The sequence below is a fragment of the Euprymna scolopes genome, chromosome 22, assembly GCF_053919585.1.
Source record: "Euprymna scolopes isolate OS-2025 chromosome 22, ASM5391958v1, whole genome shotgun sequence".
NCBI lineage: Eukaryota > Metazoa > Mollusca > Cephalopoda > Sepiida > Sepiolidae > Euprymna > Euprymna scolopes.
The window spans coordinates 4387513-4407310 of record NC_136503.1 but is presented as its reverse complement, the minus strand read 5'-3'; the positions used below and the strand labels follow the sequence as shown (position 1 = coordinate 4407310).

Sequence of the window (19798 nt, the reverse complement as noted above, 5' to 3'; positions counted from 1 at the left end):
TTCAAACTTTTATTGAAAAAATCAATTCAGGTAACTTGATTATGTAGTAGAGCTGACATCTATTTAATGTAGCCGCCTTCAGCTTCAATCACTGCATCGATACGTGTCTGGAACTAGGAGAATGACTTTTCCACCAGCGGAGCTCAGTGAATACTCTGTAGATGGTGCTGTAGGAGGTCAGGTTGGTGATATTCTCGACGTATGACTAAACGAAGTAGTCCAGTGGATCAGGTTGGGGGAGGAGGGGGCTTGTGGGCCTGTGCGGAGTCTTGCTGCCACACTCAGGATCTGCCAGCGGCCACCTGCTTGCACCAAGGGATCACCACACTCTTCAGCACATCCAGGTATACTTTGGTGTTGACTTTCAAGCCAACTTCAAAGATGTGAGGCGGCATGATGTGGCCCTCACTTGAAACAACACCAAAGATCATAATCATGGCCAGAAACTTCATTGAGCTGTGCCCTCATGCATTGAACCAGCTGAATTTCCGTTTTGAGGGTGTTGGCAATGGTCCTGTTGTTATCATAACTTGGATCAGTAGAGATAATGAATATACAGCAGACATGATAGAAGGCTCCTATCGCCCTTGAGATTTATACACAACTGGCCAACTAGTAGATGATCTGCAACAAAGAAAACCGATTTTCATCAAATGGAAATGGAATCATGTCACTTTTTCCAGGATGACAATTTTATCCTTCCACCATGTATATATATATATATATATATATATATATATATATATATACTAGCAAAAGTACCCGGCGTTGATTGGGTTCAAAAATAGCCTACAGAAAATGGACTCTGATTTATGAAAGTATGATAGATTATGAAAAGGAAGGGTTGTAAATTTGGGTTGAATTTGGGAGTATCAAAACCAAAGCAAAATATGATGAAAGTAAAAATAAAATAGATAAACCCCATAATTTATTATGCCATACCTGTTCACACTGAAACACTTATCACAATATTCTGTGGATCTATATTAAAAAACGTTGTTAAACTTTGTGACATATTTCCATTCTATGGAGGTCAGGTGCGAACGAACACCCCATAATTTTATTATACCATATTTCTTCAAACTGAAACATAATTATTAAAGTATATTTACACAGATAAATATGAAAAGTCTTTATTAAAGTTTGTGCCTATTTCCATTCTATGGAGGCCAGGTGTGAACGCAGACCCCACAATTTTATTATACCATCCCTATTTAAGTTAAAACATACTTATCAAAGTATTATTATGTACATCTATATCAAAAACACTTGTAAACGTTTTTCTTTTCATTTCAAAATTTTTTATTTCCATACTTTGTGGACCAGGCGCGAACGCAGACCCCACAATTTTAATGAACCACCGTTCTGCCAGATCAAACATACCCATTCCTGTGTCTCGACACATCTTCTATCATTATATGTAATCAGTTTTTTAAAATAGTCAACCATATAGGAGCCTATTCGTGACCAGACACACACACAGACACAGACATTCAGCTTTATATTATATATATATATATATATATATATAAAAACACACAAGTAAGTTTTAATTTTGTATCGGCCATTAATCAATTAATTTATGAACATTGCATGCTGGATAATTGGTAATCAATACTTTTGTCACTAGTGGCGATGTATTTGAAGCATTCACCTGGATTTGCCTCTCCTTTGTCGTAAATTTTGTTTTGAATGGTGTTTCTTTTTATCTTTGTTACATTGGAAAATTTTGAAGCCGTCTTTTATTTATCTCATTGAATATGTGTACACATTTCATTGTTGTAAGAAAAAGAAGAAAAGAAAAGAAAATCGATTTGTTAGTAAAGGAGATAAAGAGGCGTGTTGCAAAAATTGTTAGCACCCCACTCCAGCCGAAACGTCAAGAAAATGTAAACAAAGAATTGACTGGAAAAACGAGTTCTAGACTTCAGTAATGACTAAACAAATATAATATTTTTTGAATTTTTTATTTTAACTTCTGAGAAATTTGTCCAAAGTTTATAAATATGTAAAGTGTTTTATAAATATATATAAAAAAAGAAAATTATAAGAAGATTATAAATATATATATAAAAAAAGAAAATTATAAGAAGATTATAAATATATATATAAAAAAAGAAAATTATAAGAAGATTATAAATAATATATAAAAAAGAAAATTATAAAAACATTATAAATATATAAAAAAAAAGAAAATTATAAGAAGATTATAAATATATATATAAAAAAAGAAAATTATAAAAAGATTATAAATATATATATAAAAAAGAAAATTATAAAAACATTATAAATATATATATAAAAAAAGAAAATTATAAAAACATTATAAATATATATATAAAAAAGAAAATTATAAAAACATTATAAATATATATATAAAAAAAGAAAATTATAAAAAGATTATAAATATATATATAAAAAAAGAAAATTATAAAAAGATTATAAATATATAAAAAAAAAGAAAATTATAAAAAGATTATAAATATATATAAAAAAAGAAAATTATAAAAAGATTATAAATATATATAAAAAAAGAAAATTATAAAAAGATTATAAATATATATATAAAAAAGAAAATTATAAAAACATTATAAATATATATAAAAAAAAGAAAATTATAAAAACATTATAAATATATAAAAAAAAGAAAATTATAAAAAGATTATAAATATATAAAAAAAAAGAAAATTATAAAAAGATTATAAATATATATATAAAAAAGAAAATTATAAAAACATTATAAATATATATATAAAAAAAGAAAATTATAAAAACATTATAAATATATATATAAAAAAGAAAATTATAAAAACATTATAAATATATATATAAAAAAAGAAAATTATAAAAAGATTATAAATATATAAAAAAAAGAAAATTATAAAAAGATTATAAATATATAAAAAAAAGAAAATTATAAAAAGATTATAAATATATAAAAAAAAAAGAAAATTATAAAAAGATTATAAATATATATAAAAAAGAAAATTATAAAAAGATTATAAATATATAAAAAAAAAGAAAATTATAAAAAGATTATAAATATATATAAAAAAGAAAATTATAAAAAGATTATAAATATATATATAAAAAAAGAAAATTATAAAAAGATTATAAATATATAAAAAAAAAGAAAATTATAAAAAGATTATAAATATATAAAAAAAAGAAAATTATAAAAAGATTATAAATATATAAAAAAAAAGAAAATTATAAAAAGATTATAAATATATATAAAAAAGAAAATTATAAAAAGATTATAAATATATAAAAAAAAAAGAAAATTATAAAAAGATTATAAATATATAAAAAAATAACTCAAAAGTATGTAAATCTGTAAAAAATTGTATTTTTTGCAATTAATTAATTTTATCTCTCTCTCTCTCTCTCTCTCTCTCTCTCTCTCTATATATATATATATATATATATATATATTAAGGGAATTAGAACAAACATTGTTAATAGCAGTGTTTATTTCAATGTATTAGTAAATTTATTAATACAATTAAAATTAATATATATATATATATATATATATATATATATATATATATATATAAGGGGATTAGAACAACAGTCTAAAGAGCAGAGTTTATTTTAATATATTAGTAAATGCATTAATACAATTAAAAGAAAACCGTGCTCGTTGTAATGTAGATATATAATAAGCTCAATAGGCATAGATATCCTAGAGCTATTTTAATATTGAGTAAAATGATTGACAATTTATAATTAAAATTAAAAATCGGTTTCAAAAGGAAGAACAAACAAAATCAATAAACTGTACGATCGTTTCGGAAACAATGTTTTTATTGAGACAGACAATACGTCTTGGACAATAATTTTATCATTGGATTTTATAAAACAAAATCTCCTCATCAGCAAAAAGAGTGGGTGAGGTTTTAAAGACACCAAAAATAAAATATATATTAAAAAGATGAAGAATAAAATTTGCATAGAACTTTATTATATCATCAGGTCAATAAGGATGAAAATGAGAGGAAAATGCAAACAAATCTCTTTAGGCCATGACATTTTGAAGGTAAATGCTTTTTATCAGAAGAAGAGAAAAAAACAGACATTATAACACTTTACAAAGATTAATGCGGCTTGAGAATATTTATATTAGAAATAAAAAATCCGGGAGAGCTTTTATCTTGATAAGTTTGCTTTATAAAGAAAATATTCTTTGTTAGCTCATTTATTTTTTAGTTCATTTCTTGTGTGTGTGTATATATATATATATATATATATATATATATATATATATATATTCTTTTTTAAGTAAAGATTTAATAATTTATTTTAATTTTTGCAAAGGAAGAATATCAATTGTTCAATTGCGGAAAGTCTGAAAAGGTTTGAAGCTGTGACGCAAGCTGCCAAAGAAGCAAACATTCCAGTTCGAGGGTAAGTACTATGCATCGGAAACTATCTTAGACGCCTTTTGACCATTCAAGATAAACTAATCTCAATAAAATTAGTATTTAAAAATTACCAAGTTCAATAGCTGAATGAGACCAAAGATGTTTGGTCCTTAAAGCCATCTAAACATTGCATTCAGAATAAATTGGTTTAACCAGATTCAAATAAAACAAATTTGCTTTTCTGTTTTGGCAAAAAAAAAAAAAAAATTAGTGAATTTAATTTTTATTTTGTTGCATGTATGGAAGCAGTACCTTTCTCTGTATTTTTTTTATTTTCGTCTTTTTTGCTTCAGCGGATTATTATCAAATAGATACTAGTCTACCAGATTATCAAAAAAATTGTTTTTAAGTCAATATTTAAATATTTTTAGAGGGTGCTCAGTTTCTAATTCAAAGTTCTAGTAAATTGATCACCCATTTTTTTAAAACCACTCAATGTTTTTAAGCAAAGTTTAGCCTTTTTTTTTTAAGATTATTTTAAAAACAAAATTAAAAAAAGGCTAAACTGCCTTAAAAAAGACTAAATTTGTAAAACTTGGCCTAAAATTATCGAGTGATTCTAAAATTGATGATCGATTTACTATAATGTTACATTAGAAACTGAACACCTCCTACAAATATTTAAATATTGAGTTAAAAAATATTTTTGATCATCTGGTAGACTAGTGTCCATTCGATAATAATCCGCTGAAAAAAATAAGAAAAAAAGGATGAAAATAAAAAAATATACAGAAGTGAGTATTGCTTTCATACGTGCACCTTTGTTTTTTCCTTTTTATCACTTTTTATTTAAAAAATCTCATTTTTTCACAGCTATGTGTCTTGTGTGCTCGGCTGTCCATATGAGGGTGACATTCAACCGGAAAAAGTTGCTGAAGTAAGTGATAGATTTATTTACCAAATAAAATGGTTACCAAAATGAGCCTACGTATGCCTGTTAGATATTGACCGGGCAACGCCGAAAGATGTGCTGGTCAACGATTATTATGATCGTTATTAACATTTGTAAAAAGTAGAATGTCAGAAAGAATGTTATCATAGCGAAATAAATATTTACACCTAAAATTATTTACGTTAAAATTGTTTTCATAATTAGCACAAAAAATGTTAACTTGATGCTAATTTGATAGATGGTATTTAAGCTAACAATAATATAAACAAAGATATATGACAAAAAACCAGCAAGGATCTTTAGGTTACATGTAATGATGATGTAATGGAAAAGATAGATTTTGAGATGTAGAGTTTTAGTTACGAGAAATCAGTTTGATATGCAACATGTTAGCAAATTAGCAGGGTTTTTGGACAGGATGCTCATGGAAGTTAGAAGGAAGCGACTTTGAAAAATGTAATCTTAAACAAAGCCAACTCTGAAAAAGAACCCAGCAAAGAATGATTAAAATATACTTCATGCATGAGCGTTTTTCACTTCCAAAGAAAAGCACTTTTAATTTCAAGACTCATGGAAGGAAGATTTTTTGCTATAAACGGTTTCCACTCTATCTAATCGTTTAAATTACAGTCATTTTAAAACAATGTCTTCTTTTCAGTACGTTGAATACAAGATGGAAAAAAAGCAAATTTGCACAATTTTCTTATTTCAATTCAAGCTAGGCCGAAAAGCTGCTGAAACAGTTTGCGATATCAATGAAACTTTTGGCCTAGGAACAACTACTAAATGCACAACACACTGATGGTTTAAGAAATTTTGTGGTGGTGATAAGAGCTTTAGTCGAAGCTAATCCATGCACAACTGTTTAAGAACTTGCGTCTGAATTAGATGTAACGTATACAATGATTTCCAGCCACTTGAGAGAGATTGGAAAGACGAAAAAACTTCATAAGTGGATGCCTCACGAATTGAACGACAACCAAAAGAAATACTGCTATGAAGTGTCATCTTCCCTTCTTCAACAAGAACGAACTGTTTCTCGATCGGATTGTGATTTGCAATGAAAAGTGGGTTCTTTACGGCAACTGGCGAATCTCAGCTCAGAAGCTGGACGCCGACGATGCTCCACAACAATTCCCAAATGCAGAGTTGCACCAAAAGAAGCTTATGCTGACTGTTTTTGAATGCGAAACCATTTTGGCAGAGAAGTAAAAAAATGGATGAAATGCATCAAAAACTGCGAGAACAAGTGTAAATCAACAGAAAAAGCCCAATTCTCCTCCACAACAATGATTGCACGTTGTTAAACCCCGCAGATGAAACTTGCACTTGTACCCCCTCAACATAAGCACTCCAAGCAAATCTGACCAGCAACAAAATCACACCCCTTCATTGTAGAAGTCCCTAGATGCTGTAAAACTTTCAACTCTTTCCTTGGAATTCCTTACATGCTCTCTGTTTCCTCAAACATGCAAAAAAATTTAAATGTAATGTGAACAAATATCTAGATGCAGAACTCCTCATTTAGAATGCCCCTATAAATCTGCCTCTTAGTTACTGTAGTACCTTACATCACAGTGGAAATATGCCTCGTTTGGGATAAATAGAAGTAAAATAAAATTTTTTAATACACAGGTAACTTCTGATTGGTTGTCATTATCTCTATCTCTGCTATTATATAAAAAGAAACTTTGTCCGTGAGTTTGTTCCTAATGGACTCGAAAATGGCCAGGCCAGATTTTATGAAATTTTGTACAAAGGTACGTTATGTACCTGGCAGTGTTCTTAGATAGATTTTGTATTGGAATGTCTTTGATAAGTATTGATAATCGATAATCGAAATAATCCGATGAAAGAAGGAAGAGGTGATTTTGACCAAAGTTAACACCTTACACAGCCTAACATCACAAGTTCATTTGAGAAGTTTGATTACCATACAAGCCACAAGGCCTGAAATATATAATCAACAGTAGGTTCTTTGATATGACAGGGGCGCGTTTAAAATGAATGTTTCTGTTTAAAACACAATTGCACCATGATACTTGACTTTCTCATTTTAAACTTAAATACAAGCCATTATCACTGCACAAGCAGTAATGCGAATCATATAAAATCAACAGTAGGTTCTTTAATATAACAAGGGCACGTTCGAAACGAATGTTTCTGTTTAGAACCCAATTAAACCATGATACTTGACTTTGGCATTTTAAACTTTAATTCAAGCCATTATATTTAAAAAAAAAATTTCATAAAATCAACAGTAAGTTCGCTACAGTGCAATGTAGACTACAATATATTGTGGACTAAGTTACTGCGAGGAGGCATGTGAAGCTTCCTCCTGGTGCACCGCAGTGGGTCCCCAACTAGAGCAGACAATCAATTGATTTGATTGATAAATGGGTGATTTTATCGATTTTGATGACAATAAAAATATAAAAGTGGAGAACGTTCATTGATTATCATTCAATCCTAGGCAACGTTGGGTCTCCCTGCTAAAAGGGGAGCAGAGGGGAGGTAATTGTCTACCTTTCACTGTGTAGGGAGAGGGTTTTTCTCATGGGGATTTTGTTGGCATTGAGCATGTCAGCCAGTAGTTTGTGTTGGGGCTACTGGGCACCACCCTTACCTGAGAAGGAAACCCCAATTCATTGAGATCGGTTTTCAGGGAAGCCAATAAATAAGTGAAACTCATGTTTTCTTGCGTTGTAGAGAAATGCTGGCACTTGAATCTGTAAGCCTTCTGATATAAAAATAATACAAGTTTAGGCACTGTTGGGAGTTTGAGGTGATTGGATTTGGCATTAAATAATGAGGAAAGGGTTGGTGTGTGCTGAAACAAAGCATTTATTCACAAAATAAATATCTTTTCAATTATTAAATCATTTCTCTCTGATAGGTTTGTAAGAGTAGTGGTTGATGGGCAGAAATCAGAGGCTCATAGTATTAATGTTGGTGTCCCTCAGAGGTCCATCCTGGGTCCAACTCTTCCTGATCTACATAAACAATCTTCCAAAACACATACTTAAATCATTCGTTGACATTTATGCTGACGACACGACCATCTATGGCAACACATCAAAGGCCATAAATGACCAAGTTCTTTCTGATTCTCTCTCTTCTGATCTTGAACATGTGGTACAATGGGGAAAAAGTGGCTGGTTACTTTTAATGCATCTAAATCCAAGCTTCTATCTTTACATCATCAACGTTCTGATTCCCATCTTTTTTTCTTTTTTTTTTTTTGCATGAAGGTCACCACTTATCAAGGCCCAAAAGCCACTCGGGGATAAGGGTTATTTTGTGTACAGTAATCAATGGGATAGTGTTGCAGTATTCATTAGTATTGGAGATTTGATAAAGTGTCATTACTTGGGGGGGGGCGGTTCATCAGGAATTTGTTTATGTTGGACTTGAAGACATCCATGTTGAAGTCAGTAGGGAAACAGGCAAGCGGTACAGAGTTCCGCAGGCGTGCAGTTCTAAGAAAGAAGCTTTGTTCATGGAATCTACATTTGGATTTAGGTACAGATAAAGAGTGGGAAAAATTTTGGCATCAATTGAAATAAATGGCTCTCGTCTTGGGGAGGCTCCATGTTTTGACAAGCTTCTGGGTTTGATCTTTACTCCTGATCTAAAATGGAATACGTACATAAAATCTGTTGCTAAGGTTGCTGGAAAAATGATGGGCCCCTTCTATTGATCCAGTAGATATCTATCTGCTGATGCAATACTCTACCTATATAAGAGCCAGGATGGAGTATTGCTGTCACATCTGGCAGAAGCTGCTAGGAAGACATCTTACCTTGACAGAGTTCAGAATAGACTTTGTAGCCTAGTGAGGAATGCCATTTTCTCTTCCCTGCAACCTCTTTCTCACAGAAGAGACATTGCGAGCCTGTCTCTGTTTTATGATTATTTTCATGGCAAGTACTCGTCTGAGCTCCAATCTATGGTCCCCCCTCGCCAAACATTCACGAGAAACACTCGTTTGGTTAAAACATCTATCAATAATTTCCTCCACTGTTTATCTGCAGCTAAACCCTAATGTAGATTCCATAAAAAAAGCTTATTTCTTAGAACTGCACACCTGTGGAACTCTCTTCCGTTTACCTGCTTTTCAGCTGACTACAATATGGCTGTCTTCAAGTCCAATGTAAACAAGTTCTTGATGAGCCGTTCCCCTTAAGTAATCCAATTTACCAAATTTACACTTCTAACGGTTACTATGATATTGTCCTTTTGACCTCTGTACACTTTTTAACCCATATCCTTGAGTGGCCTCTGGGCTTTGATAAGTGGTGATTCCTTTGTAAAAAAAAAAAAAAATAAAAATATAAAAAGAATAACAAAAAGAACAGATTGTGGTTTAAATTGTTAGAGCCTCTTATGGTTTCACGTTATCCACATTTTAATCCAAATCTGCTTTTTTAAAAAAATTTTATGTAAGAAAAAACTGATTTCAAATCACTGAAGCTTTAGCTTATTTTTTCATTGCTGGATGTTTTTTCTCTCTTTATCTTCCTCTCTTTCTATTGTCTTCTTTTCCTTCTTATGATGGTTCTCTCTGAAAACTAAAACTGTTAAGTTTGCTGTGAAGGCCCTGATTGAAACGATTTATGAAGGAGGTAAGGGGGTGAGGTGACTTTTCTTTCATCAAAGAATGACTTCCTGTTTCCTTCCCTGCACATGAGCACTCGGTGCGTCTTTCTATTAATTTCAATTTAATTGAAACTGATCTGATTTGATGATTAATTGGTAAATTCTCTCACTCTCTCTTCATCTCTTTCACTATCAGTGCAGAAGAAGGGTAAAACTAATTGATAAGAAAATAATAATAAAAATAATAATAATTTTTATTTATTTATTTTTTTTACTCACTTTCATTCCTTATAAAGCATATCGCCACTTAGGGGTTACTATTTGGGACTATATCTTGGAAAGATTAACAAGATGTTGGTTTACATTACATTTAAATTTCTGCATATCAGTACAGTGAGAGAAGCAGGTAGCAGGAAGGTAATTCCAAAGTCTAGCTGTGCGAGAGAAGAAACTGTTAGGGTAGAAAGTTTTCTGGCATTTAGGGACCTCAACAGTGAAGGGATCATATTTTGTTGCTAAGTGGGTTTGTTACTATTAATATCATTATTATTATTATTAATAATAATAAATTCCCTTCTGGACCAAAGTATTGTAGGTTTACAGCAACAGATGCCACATAAAAATTCAATACATCTAGCCTAATAGCCAATATCTTATGTAGCTTTCGAACACCATTTTAGACACATTCAGTCGTGATAATAAAATGCTATACTGCATCCGACAAACAACACAATCACAATTGCAACATCTTTAGAGAAAGAAGTTCCTACTTTTCTCTCTAAATATTTAGTCCTAACACTGCTACCAGTTACCACTAAGACCACTTCTACATTTTCCACAGACACTGTGATTACACCCATCATAATTGGTTCATAGACACATAGACATAACATAATCTTTCTGATTTCCGATTCATAAATAATAATGACTCTCTTGCCAAAGTCCATCCATTCAGTTTGGCTGAGCACTGAAAATTCTCACATACCAGAATTTGATTCTCATAAATAAACGAACAGTTACTAAAATTAAAACAGGGCGTCATTAAGAGACATGTTCATTACATGCTTAGATTATTACAATCGTGTTTATGTGTGTGTACGATACAAATCACTATTACTTGATTTAACCAAACTGAGTCACAGCAATGCATGGCCAGGTACAGCTATTCAAATATAAAATATTAACATTTGAACAGTAGACATTACAAAAAAAAAAAGAGGCTAAAATTATTTTTATTTTTCATTGAATAATTCGTACTTATGCACTTATGTTACAGTGCTATTTTTAAAAATTGTATTTACAAGTTATTACAGTCGTGTTTAGGTGTGTGTGTGTGTGTGTATGATATAAATCACTCTCTTACTTGCTTTAACCAAACTAAGCCACATCAATGCATGGCTGGGTACAGTTAGTTAATAATAATATTAATAATTGTTCGTAGCACACCACTAATAGTAGGAGCACTAGGAACAATACCAAAAAACTTTGAAAAAAGAATGGGAGAGATTCAAATTAGAGGGATGGCTGAGAAGTTGCAATAGATAACAATAATGACAACTGCAAAACTATTAAGGAAAATCCTTGAATGTGGAGACGAATGCACATGAACAACAAGCACAGATGGAATCACGAAAACTGAAAACTTCCCCTTTTTTTATATGTGTATGTCACCATACACTGGCACCACATCAAATAAGTGAGGCCAGTCAAGGAGGATGGAAAGACCTAGGAGAGAAAACACCAGCTAGACCTCCAGTGAATGAATGGGAGGCTTATTGTCACCCAAATTCCAGTGAAGACTAATGGTCCCTGCCAATGAGAAATCGATTGTAAGCAGCTGTTGCGATAACGCAAATTCTTTTGCAAAGGTTATCGAAAGAGGTGGAGAGTACTGGAAATCTAGGGAGACTTGTTGTCACACAGACTCCAAAGAACACCACAAATTGTTCTCAAAGAGAAATCTTAGATGATAGTCTGTGGGATTACTCCTAGTTAGTAAATAATAATGATATTAATAATAATAATGATATTAATAATATTAAAAATGATAACAATAATATTAAAAATGATAAACATAATAATAAAAATGATATTAATAATAATAATGATATTAAAAATGATGATATTAATAATAATGATATTGTTAGTAATGATAATAATATCAATAATAATGATAATAATATATAATATTAAAAATAATGATATTAATTATAATAATGGAATATAAAAAGTGAAAAGAATCTTTTACTTTTTTATTATTATCAGTTATTATTAAGATTAATTAAATAGAGAAATAGTCAACCACCTCAGCAGGAATAACCTTCTTAGTGACACACAATATGGTTTCTGCTCTGCAAGATCTACCGCAGATGTGCTGACGGTTATATCCCACAGGATTAGTGAATCTCTTGACAAAGGCTTCCTTTCTAGGGCAATTGCTCTCGACATATCAAAGGCCTTCGACAAGGTATGGCATAAGGGTCTACTTCACAAGATTTCCAGCTACGGTATAACTGGAAATGTTTTCTCAATCATTAAATCATTTCTCTCCGATAGGCTCATAAGAGTAGTGGTAGATGGACAAAAATCGGAGGCCTGCAATATAAATGCTGGAGTCCCTCAGGGGTCAATCCTGGGCCCAACTCTCTTCCTGATCTACATCAATGACCTCCCTAAACACATACTTAAATCATTCGTTGACATCTCTGCTGATGACACAACCATCTACGGCAACACATCAAAGGCTGTAAATGACAAAGTTCTCTCTGATTCTCTCTCCTCTGATCTCGAGCGCGTGGTTCAGTGGGGGAAAAGGTGGCTGGTTACCTTTAATGCATCCAAAACCAAACTGCTATCCTTACATCATCAACGCTCTGATCCCCATCTGGCATCAATTGTGATGGATGGCTCTCGTCTGGGTGAGGCCCCGTGTTTTGACAAGCTTCTGGGTTTGACCTTTACTCCTGATCTGAAATGGAACACGTACATCAAGTCTGTTGCCAAGGTCGCTGGAAAGATGGTGGGATCCTTCTACCGCTCCAGAAGATATCTCACTACGGATGCAATTCTCTATCTATATAAAAGCCAAGTACGTCCAAGGATGGAATACTGTTGCCATATCTGGGCAGAAGCTGCTAAAAACAGCCTATCCTGCCTTGACAGAGTACAAAATAGACTTCGTGGCTTAGTGGGGGATGCCCTTTTCTCTACCCTGCAACCTCTCCCACAGAAGAGACGTTGCGAGCCTATCCTTGTTTTATCGTTATTTTCATGGCAGATGCTCGTCTGAACTTCAATCTCTGGTCCCCCCTCGCCAATCTTTCACGAAAAACACCCGTCTAGCTGAATCCACTGTGAAAAATTTCCCCCACTCTATATCTGTGCCTAAATCAAAACGCAGATTCCATGAACAAAGCTTCTTTCTTAGAACTGCACGCCTGTGGAACTCTGTTCCGTCTGCCTGCTTCCCTCCGGTCTACAACTTGGATGTCTTCAAGTCCAATGTTAACAAATTCCTAATGAACCGCCCCCTTAAGTAAACATTTCAGCAAATCTCCTCACTAACGTAATGTACTTGCAATAACCCTTATCCCTGAGTGGCTTCCGGGCCTTGATAAGTGGTGATCACTGTGTAAAAAAAAAAAAAAAAAAAAAAAAAGATCAAGCCTCTCCTTTTTTAGCCTGAAACTTAAATTTGCATATGTGATTATTGAAGCGAGCCTGACACATCTTCATTCACTCTTATGTGTTTTTATTATTTTTAATGTCAAATTGTTTTTAGTTGTTGCTTTTTATGCTGCTCTTCTTGCCACGCATGAAAGGCAGGAGGGGGAGGGGGAAGAGGAGGAGACATGTCTGTCCTGGTTGGGAAAGTCATTTTGACTACCCTCATCTCCATAGAATAGATCAATCAGCCTCTTTTAAATATTTGTGGGTATGAACACTGAACGAATCCAGACATGTCTGGACTCGTGCAGTGTTGATGCTCGTATGGAACTCATGTCCATTAAAAATATTAGTTTGGTTTTCTGAACTGTGAATGAATTCTATCGGAAACAACGATGAGAATAAAAGGAGACATTTTTAGTGTTACATGTGTCCGGCCTTTTGTGCCTCCCATGCGCCAATTTTAATTTAGATAATATTATCGTTAATGGCATCCCCTTGACAAGACTTCTACCCCCCCCTCCCAAGAATAATGTAATTTAGCGATTCAAATGTAGTTGCAGTGTCGACTAAGTGGGTAGGCCGACATTGAGATTGATTAGTAAAGTCCAACAACATATACCAAGCAAAATCAGGAATGACATGTACAAGCCAATGGACATTCTAAGCAATTTTTTTTTTTACATGGGAGTCACCACTTATCGAGGCCCAAAAGTCACTCACGGATAAAAGTTAATGAGTGTATGGTAGTCATTGAGATAACAGCGTATCAATAGTTGTGGAAATAGAATAAAAAATACATTATTTTGGGGACAGAGCTACACAAGAACTTGTTTATATTGGACTTGAAAATAACTGTATTGTAATCAGCTGGAAAGCAGACCAGCGGAACAGAGTTCCACAGGCGGGCTGTTTTAGGAAAGAAGCTTTGTTCATGGAATTTGTGTTTAGATTTAGGTATAGCTAGAGAGTGTGGGAAACTGTTGATGTTAATTTTAGCTAATTGAGTGTTTTTTGTGACAGTTTGGTAAGAGGGATTGAAGCTCAGACGAGCATGTGTCATGAAACTAACAGAGAGCAGAGGCAAGCTCACAATGTCTCTTGTGTGGAAAAGGGATTGCAGGGAAGAAAAAAGGGCATCACCTATGGAGAAGATGGTTTTGAATTTTGTCAAAGTAGGATGGGGTGCTTGAACAGCTCCCATCCAGATATGACAGCAGTACTCCATTTTAGGACTATCTGGCTCGTATACAGGTAGAGGATTGTATGAGAGAAAGAGGGATAAATAAAGACCTGGTCAGAGATAACTTAGCTTAGAATTCAATTTCTAAAAGCCATCCAACACATGCCAGCATGTAAAACAAGCTCTAAACTGATGATGATATCGATGCCTCCATTCTGTTTCAAAAGACAAAGGATACCCCGTGTAGGGACAGCTGCACATGTAATTGTGAGGCAAGGGTTATGCCATCCCCAATGACACCTCTTCTGAATCGGCACTGTTTGAGTCCAGTGGCAAGTAGAAGTCCAAGACGACTGGAAACAATGCCGAGATAAGCGGAGAGCACATCCAGCACCTGGAAGTCCCAAATGGTCACCCATTTAGTACTGACCAAGTTTAATGTTGCTTAACTTCGGGGAACCTGTGTGTCGAGGTGATTATGCCATATATCATATACAATATCTACATATATGATGATGATGATGATGATGCCCATGCTTGTTGTATATGTATGCAAGTTTTATTACCCCAGGCAGATTTGAGAACACATTATCAAGTAAGCGAAAGAGAAAACAAAATAGATACTCGTTCTTTGAATCGCTACAATCAATTCCTCTGATATTAATGTCCTATAAGAATGGCACACATTCTGTTCGCACAAAAAAAAAGAAGAAAAAAGAAACAGAAACCATATTTCCTTTTCTGCACTCAACAAAATGAGTGTTTTTTGTAAACATTATCAAACGACATCAAAATAATTATTAATATATCCCCTTTATTTGTTGGTCCCCAGACAAAGACGGGATTGGACCTAGTAATTCACTCTCACTCGTATGTTTCTCAATAACCATGCCTTGGATTTTTAAAAAATTTTGCACAAACATTAGTCATGGTGAAAGTAAATTTTTCACTTGTAGAGGGAGATCCTGCATGCTTGGCTTGTTCAATCAAAGAAGCATGAATTTTTTTGTATGATTGTAAATTATCATTCTATGTCATCCCCGCCTCCGAATGAGATTTTACTTTTCTATATATTTTTTCGCAATTACTGGTGAACACCTTGATATGAGCAAAGCAGTCGGGTTCAAAAAGTCTTTACAAACATTAAAAAATAATGGATGTGGCAGTTGAATGATAAAATTTTTCTATTATTTAAAAGTTTTTGTGATCAAATGGTAGTTTAACTGATTGCTTGTAAATATTTGCTAAGCAGTGGATTTAACTTTGTTGGTCCCCCGACAAAAAAAGGAGGGTGGACCTGTAAATTCACCCTTGTCCGTTCGTCTGTCTGCACTTTTCTCAATAACTACGCTTTGGAATTTTTTGAAATTTTGCACAAACATTTAACATGATATGAGTAAAAAAGTAACAGAACGGATTTTCCGGGTGCCTTTTGAGTTAAAATGGCTAAAATTGACACTTTTGTGCTTATTAAAAAAATTGATGCCTTAGATTTTTATAAAACTTTCTGAAAAGTTGTAACTGATTTCTATATAATTTTGTTTGTCGATACATCGCAATAACTCTTGAGTATGGCCAAGGGGCTCTCTTAGGGCTAATAAAATCACTCCATTTTGGGGACTATTTCACCATATTTGTCCAAAATTTTCTGTGTATGTCTATTTAGCAGTTTTGCATGGTGCTGAACTCAAATTTAAATATGTTAAGGCCTTGGGGACTTTTGGGACTAAATGGGAGGGGGGCAAATGATGGATGTAGCTATTTCTTTTTTTGCATGGTGAAGAACTGAAATTTACATATGTTAAGGCCTAAAACTGCACTGTTTGTTTATTTTCACTAGGATTTGACATCCCCTGGAGACTTTTGGGGCTAAATAGGGAGGGGGCAAATGCTGAACTTAGTCATTTTTTTATGCCTTGTTCACTGTGCATTCCCGGGGGACTATGCATGCTTGTGAATTTACCAAAGATTATTTTAGAAAATGAATTTAGAAAATTTAGATGTTTTATATTATAAAGAAATAAGTATTTTCTTCATTTTTTTTTTTTTGTAAAAAATCAAATTGTACAACAAACATCAGAAATTTTGTACAAAAAAATGTTGTTCATAAAATATTTGATTTTGTAAAATATTGAACTTGTTTTCTAATTGTATTATAATCATTTTATTTTCAATAATCAATAAAAATTGACTACTGATTTTTGAAATATCTAAATTTTATAATAAAGTTTGTTTTTTTTCACATTTGATTTTATAAAAATAAATCAATAATTGTGAACAGCTTTCTAATATTTGTAATTGATAATCAACTAATTACTGGACATTACTAAGAAATTTCTGACAAAACTTTTCTCAATAATTATTTAGTAGTAATTTTAATCTTCACGTGTTCGTCTACAGTTGCAGATCTCAGTCGCATGTTTGCCAAGTTTGGTAAAAGTATTTCCATTATTTATCTTCATTATAAAAGTATTTGATTATATTTCTTTAGAAATCAGAAAATTAGTGATCATTACACCCTCGTGGTTCAGTACTGGGTGATTATTTTATGTTAAATTTATGTGCGAAAGTCTAAAAATATTATAAAATAAAAAAACGGTGAGGTAGAAAAATGACACTCTCACCAACAGACCCAGTTGTAAATGTCTACGTGATTGCAGGCGGGTTTTCACCAGATAAAAAAACTTCAGCTATAGCGCAATAGGTACCACTTGCAACTCTATTTTTTTTCCCAGTATTGGAATATTATTTACTGAGAGTTAACATCACTCAAGATATTAGGAAAATTGTTTCTAGAACATGTTCTTCATAAAATATATGATTTTGTAAATGAGTGCCAAATCTGGTAAAAATATCACTATCAGTTTGTACCAATGATCAATATTATGACTCCCATAATGTTATTCATTTTCAGTTGTCAATCATTGCCATCTCATAAAATTCTTGGTGTATTTGAGATGGACTTTTCTATATATCTATAAAAGTGAAATTGTCTGTGGGTCTGTGTGTGTGTGTACATTTCCCTACCAAATTATTCTGTCAATTTTCAGTCTACAGACTCGAGATTTGATATAAGGGGTATTGAGATTTGGGAAAATCTTTTTAATTGGTTTTTGGCCAGAAATTTGGCTGTCAAGGGATCAAAGTTCAATGATTTGACCTTTGAAAACTCTACCAAGCTCCTCCGTCAAATTTTTGGTCTAAACACTTGAAATTTTAGATGTAGGTTACTTGGACATGGATTAAACTTTTTAATTTGATTTGAGCCCAAAACAATAAATTGTTTAGGAGTACAAATTGGAGTCAAAATTAAAAAAAAATTGATCTCTCAACCAATTTTGGGTCTAAACATTTGAAATTTTACATAAAGTGTATTCAGACATAGGGCAAACTTTTTAATCCGTTTTTGAACGAAAATTTGGCTGCCAAGGGTCAAAGTTCAAAGGATTTGACCTTTGCGTTCTCTATCAAACTATTCAGCCAAATTTGGGTCTAAAAATTTGAAATTTTACATAAAGGGTATTCAGACATGCAGCAAGCTTTTTAATCAGTTTTTGGGCAAAAATTTGGCTGCCAAGAGGTCAAAGTTGAAAGAGTTGATCTTTGCAGACTCTACACAAACTCCTCTGCCAATTTTGGGTCTAAACACTAGAAATTTTAGATGTAGGTTACATGGACATGAGTCAAACTTTTTAATATATATATATATATATATATATATATATATACATATGTACATAAAGTTATGAACAGTATATAGGGCCTGAGAAAAGTCAGGCTGAACTGCTAGTATATATATAAAAGTCAATCTCTCTGTTTGTCTCCCTACATCGTTATTTCTTACTCTTTTTCTTTCCTTCTCTCTCAGCCTTTGATCTTATCTATATATCTCTCTATCTTTCTTTACTTTTTTTCTCTCTCTCACACCCCTCACATTATGCACGTTCAGTGATAAGCATACCCAGATACAGCATGCAAAAAAAATTGACGATCACTTTGACAGACTTATACCCATTTTGGCCACTACAAAACTGTAACCACCTACGGCCTAACCCCTAAGTCCCTTTGGCAACATTTCATTTAAAAATTTAAAATGTAACCAGACACTTACTTGTCACTGGAATAACTGCTCAGAGCACACAAAACACATGCAACCCTCAGTCCATGTGGCAATACCTTTAGCATGCTGGTTGGCCATTTGTCGTCAGATGCTGTGGTTTGAGGTCTCTCATAGGTGCCCCCTGGTGAATGGCTGGTTTTGGTGTTGGCGCTGTAAATAACTGTGTTTTTTAAATCAAAGGAATTCAATAATAAATAACTCAGCAATCATTTTTTTAATCATAATTTCCTTATTCTGATTATCATAAGATTAGTATTTCCTCTTCTATCGTTTTTAGATTACCCTTTCCCTTCTATCTTTTCTTTTTTTTCTTTCTTCTTCTGAATCTCTTTCCTTCCGTTCTCTCTCTTAAACCCATTTTCTAGTTCGATGAGTGAGAAGCCCATAAAAGATCGCACTTCCTACAGCGGAGACAATCACGGAAATTGTGGAAAGGCTTAGGCTGAAGTTTATTTGGATACAGTCAAAAAAGAGTCTTCAGTCTAACAGGTCTCAACTAATCTCCAACCCTTGTCCCATTGTTGCAATGTTGCATCTCTGTGCTCTGATGAACTCGTTGCACTTGTGCCCCCTTGACGTACATATCTCAAACAAACCTGCTTAGCAACAAAATCACACCCCTTCACTGTTGAGGTTCTTAAATGCCAGAAAGCTTTCTACTCTAATGGCTAGACTTTGGAATTCTCTCCCTGCTACCTGCTTCCTTTGCTATACTGATATGCAGAAGTTTAAATGTAATGTAAACCAATATCTTGTTAATCTTTACTAGGCATGACCCAAAATAATAGCCTCTTATATTCAAGTGGTGATATGCCTCGTTAAGGGCAAACATGAGTAAAAAAACAAAAAAAATCTGCATGAAATATGGACGCATTGCAGAAGGGATTGTGTATTTTATAAACTATTTCATG

At 32.8% G+C, this 19798-nt stretch overlaps 1 protein-coding gene across 1 annotated transcript in view; it reads left to right on the top strand.

Annotated features, from left to right (window-relative positions):
- LOC145243855 (hydroxymethylglutaryl-CoA lyase, mitochondrial-like) overlaps positions 1-19798 on the top strand; it is a 93092-nt gene that overhangs the window by 50617 nt on the left and 22677 nt on the right. Inside the window, exons 6-7 of the mRNA XM_080106893.1 lie at positions 4321-4410; positions 5241-5304. Of these exons, the coding sequence (XP_079963019.1) occupies positions 4321-4410; positions 5241-5304 (154 nt within the window). The remainder of the gene's footprint in view (positions 1-4320; positions 4411-5240; positions 5305-19798) is intronic.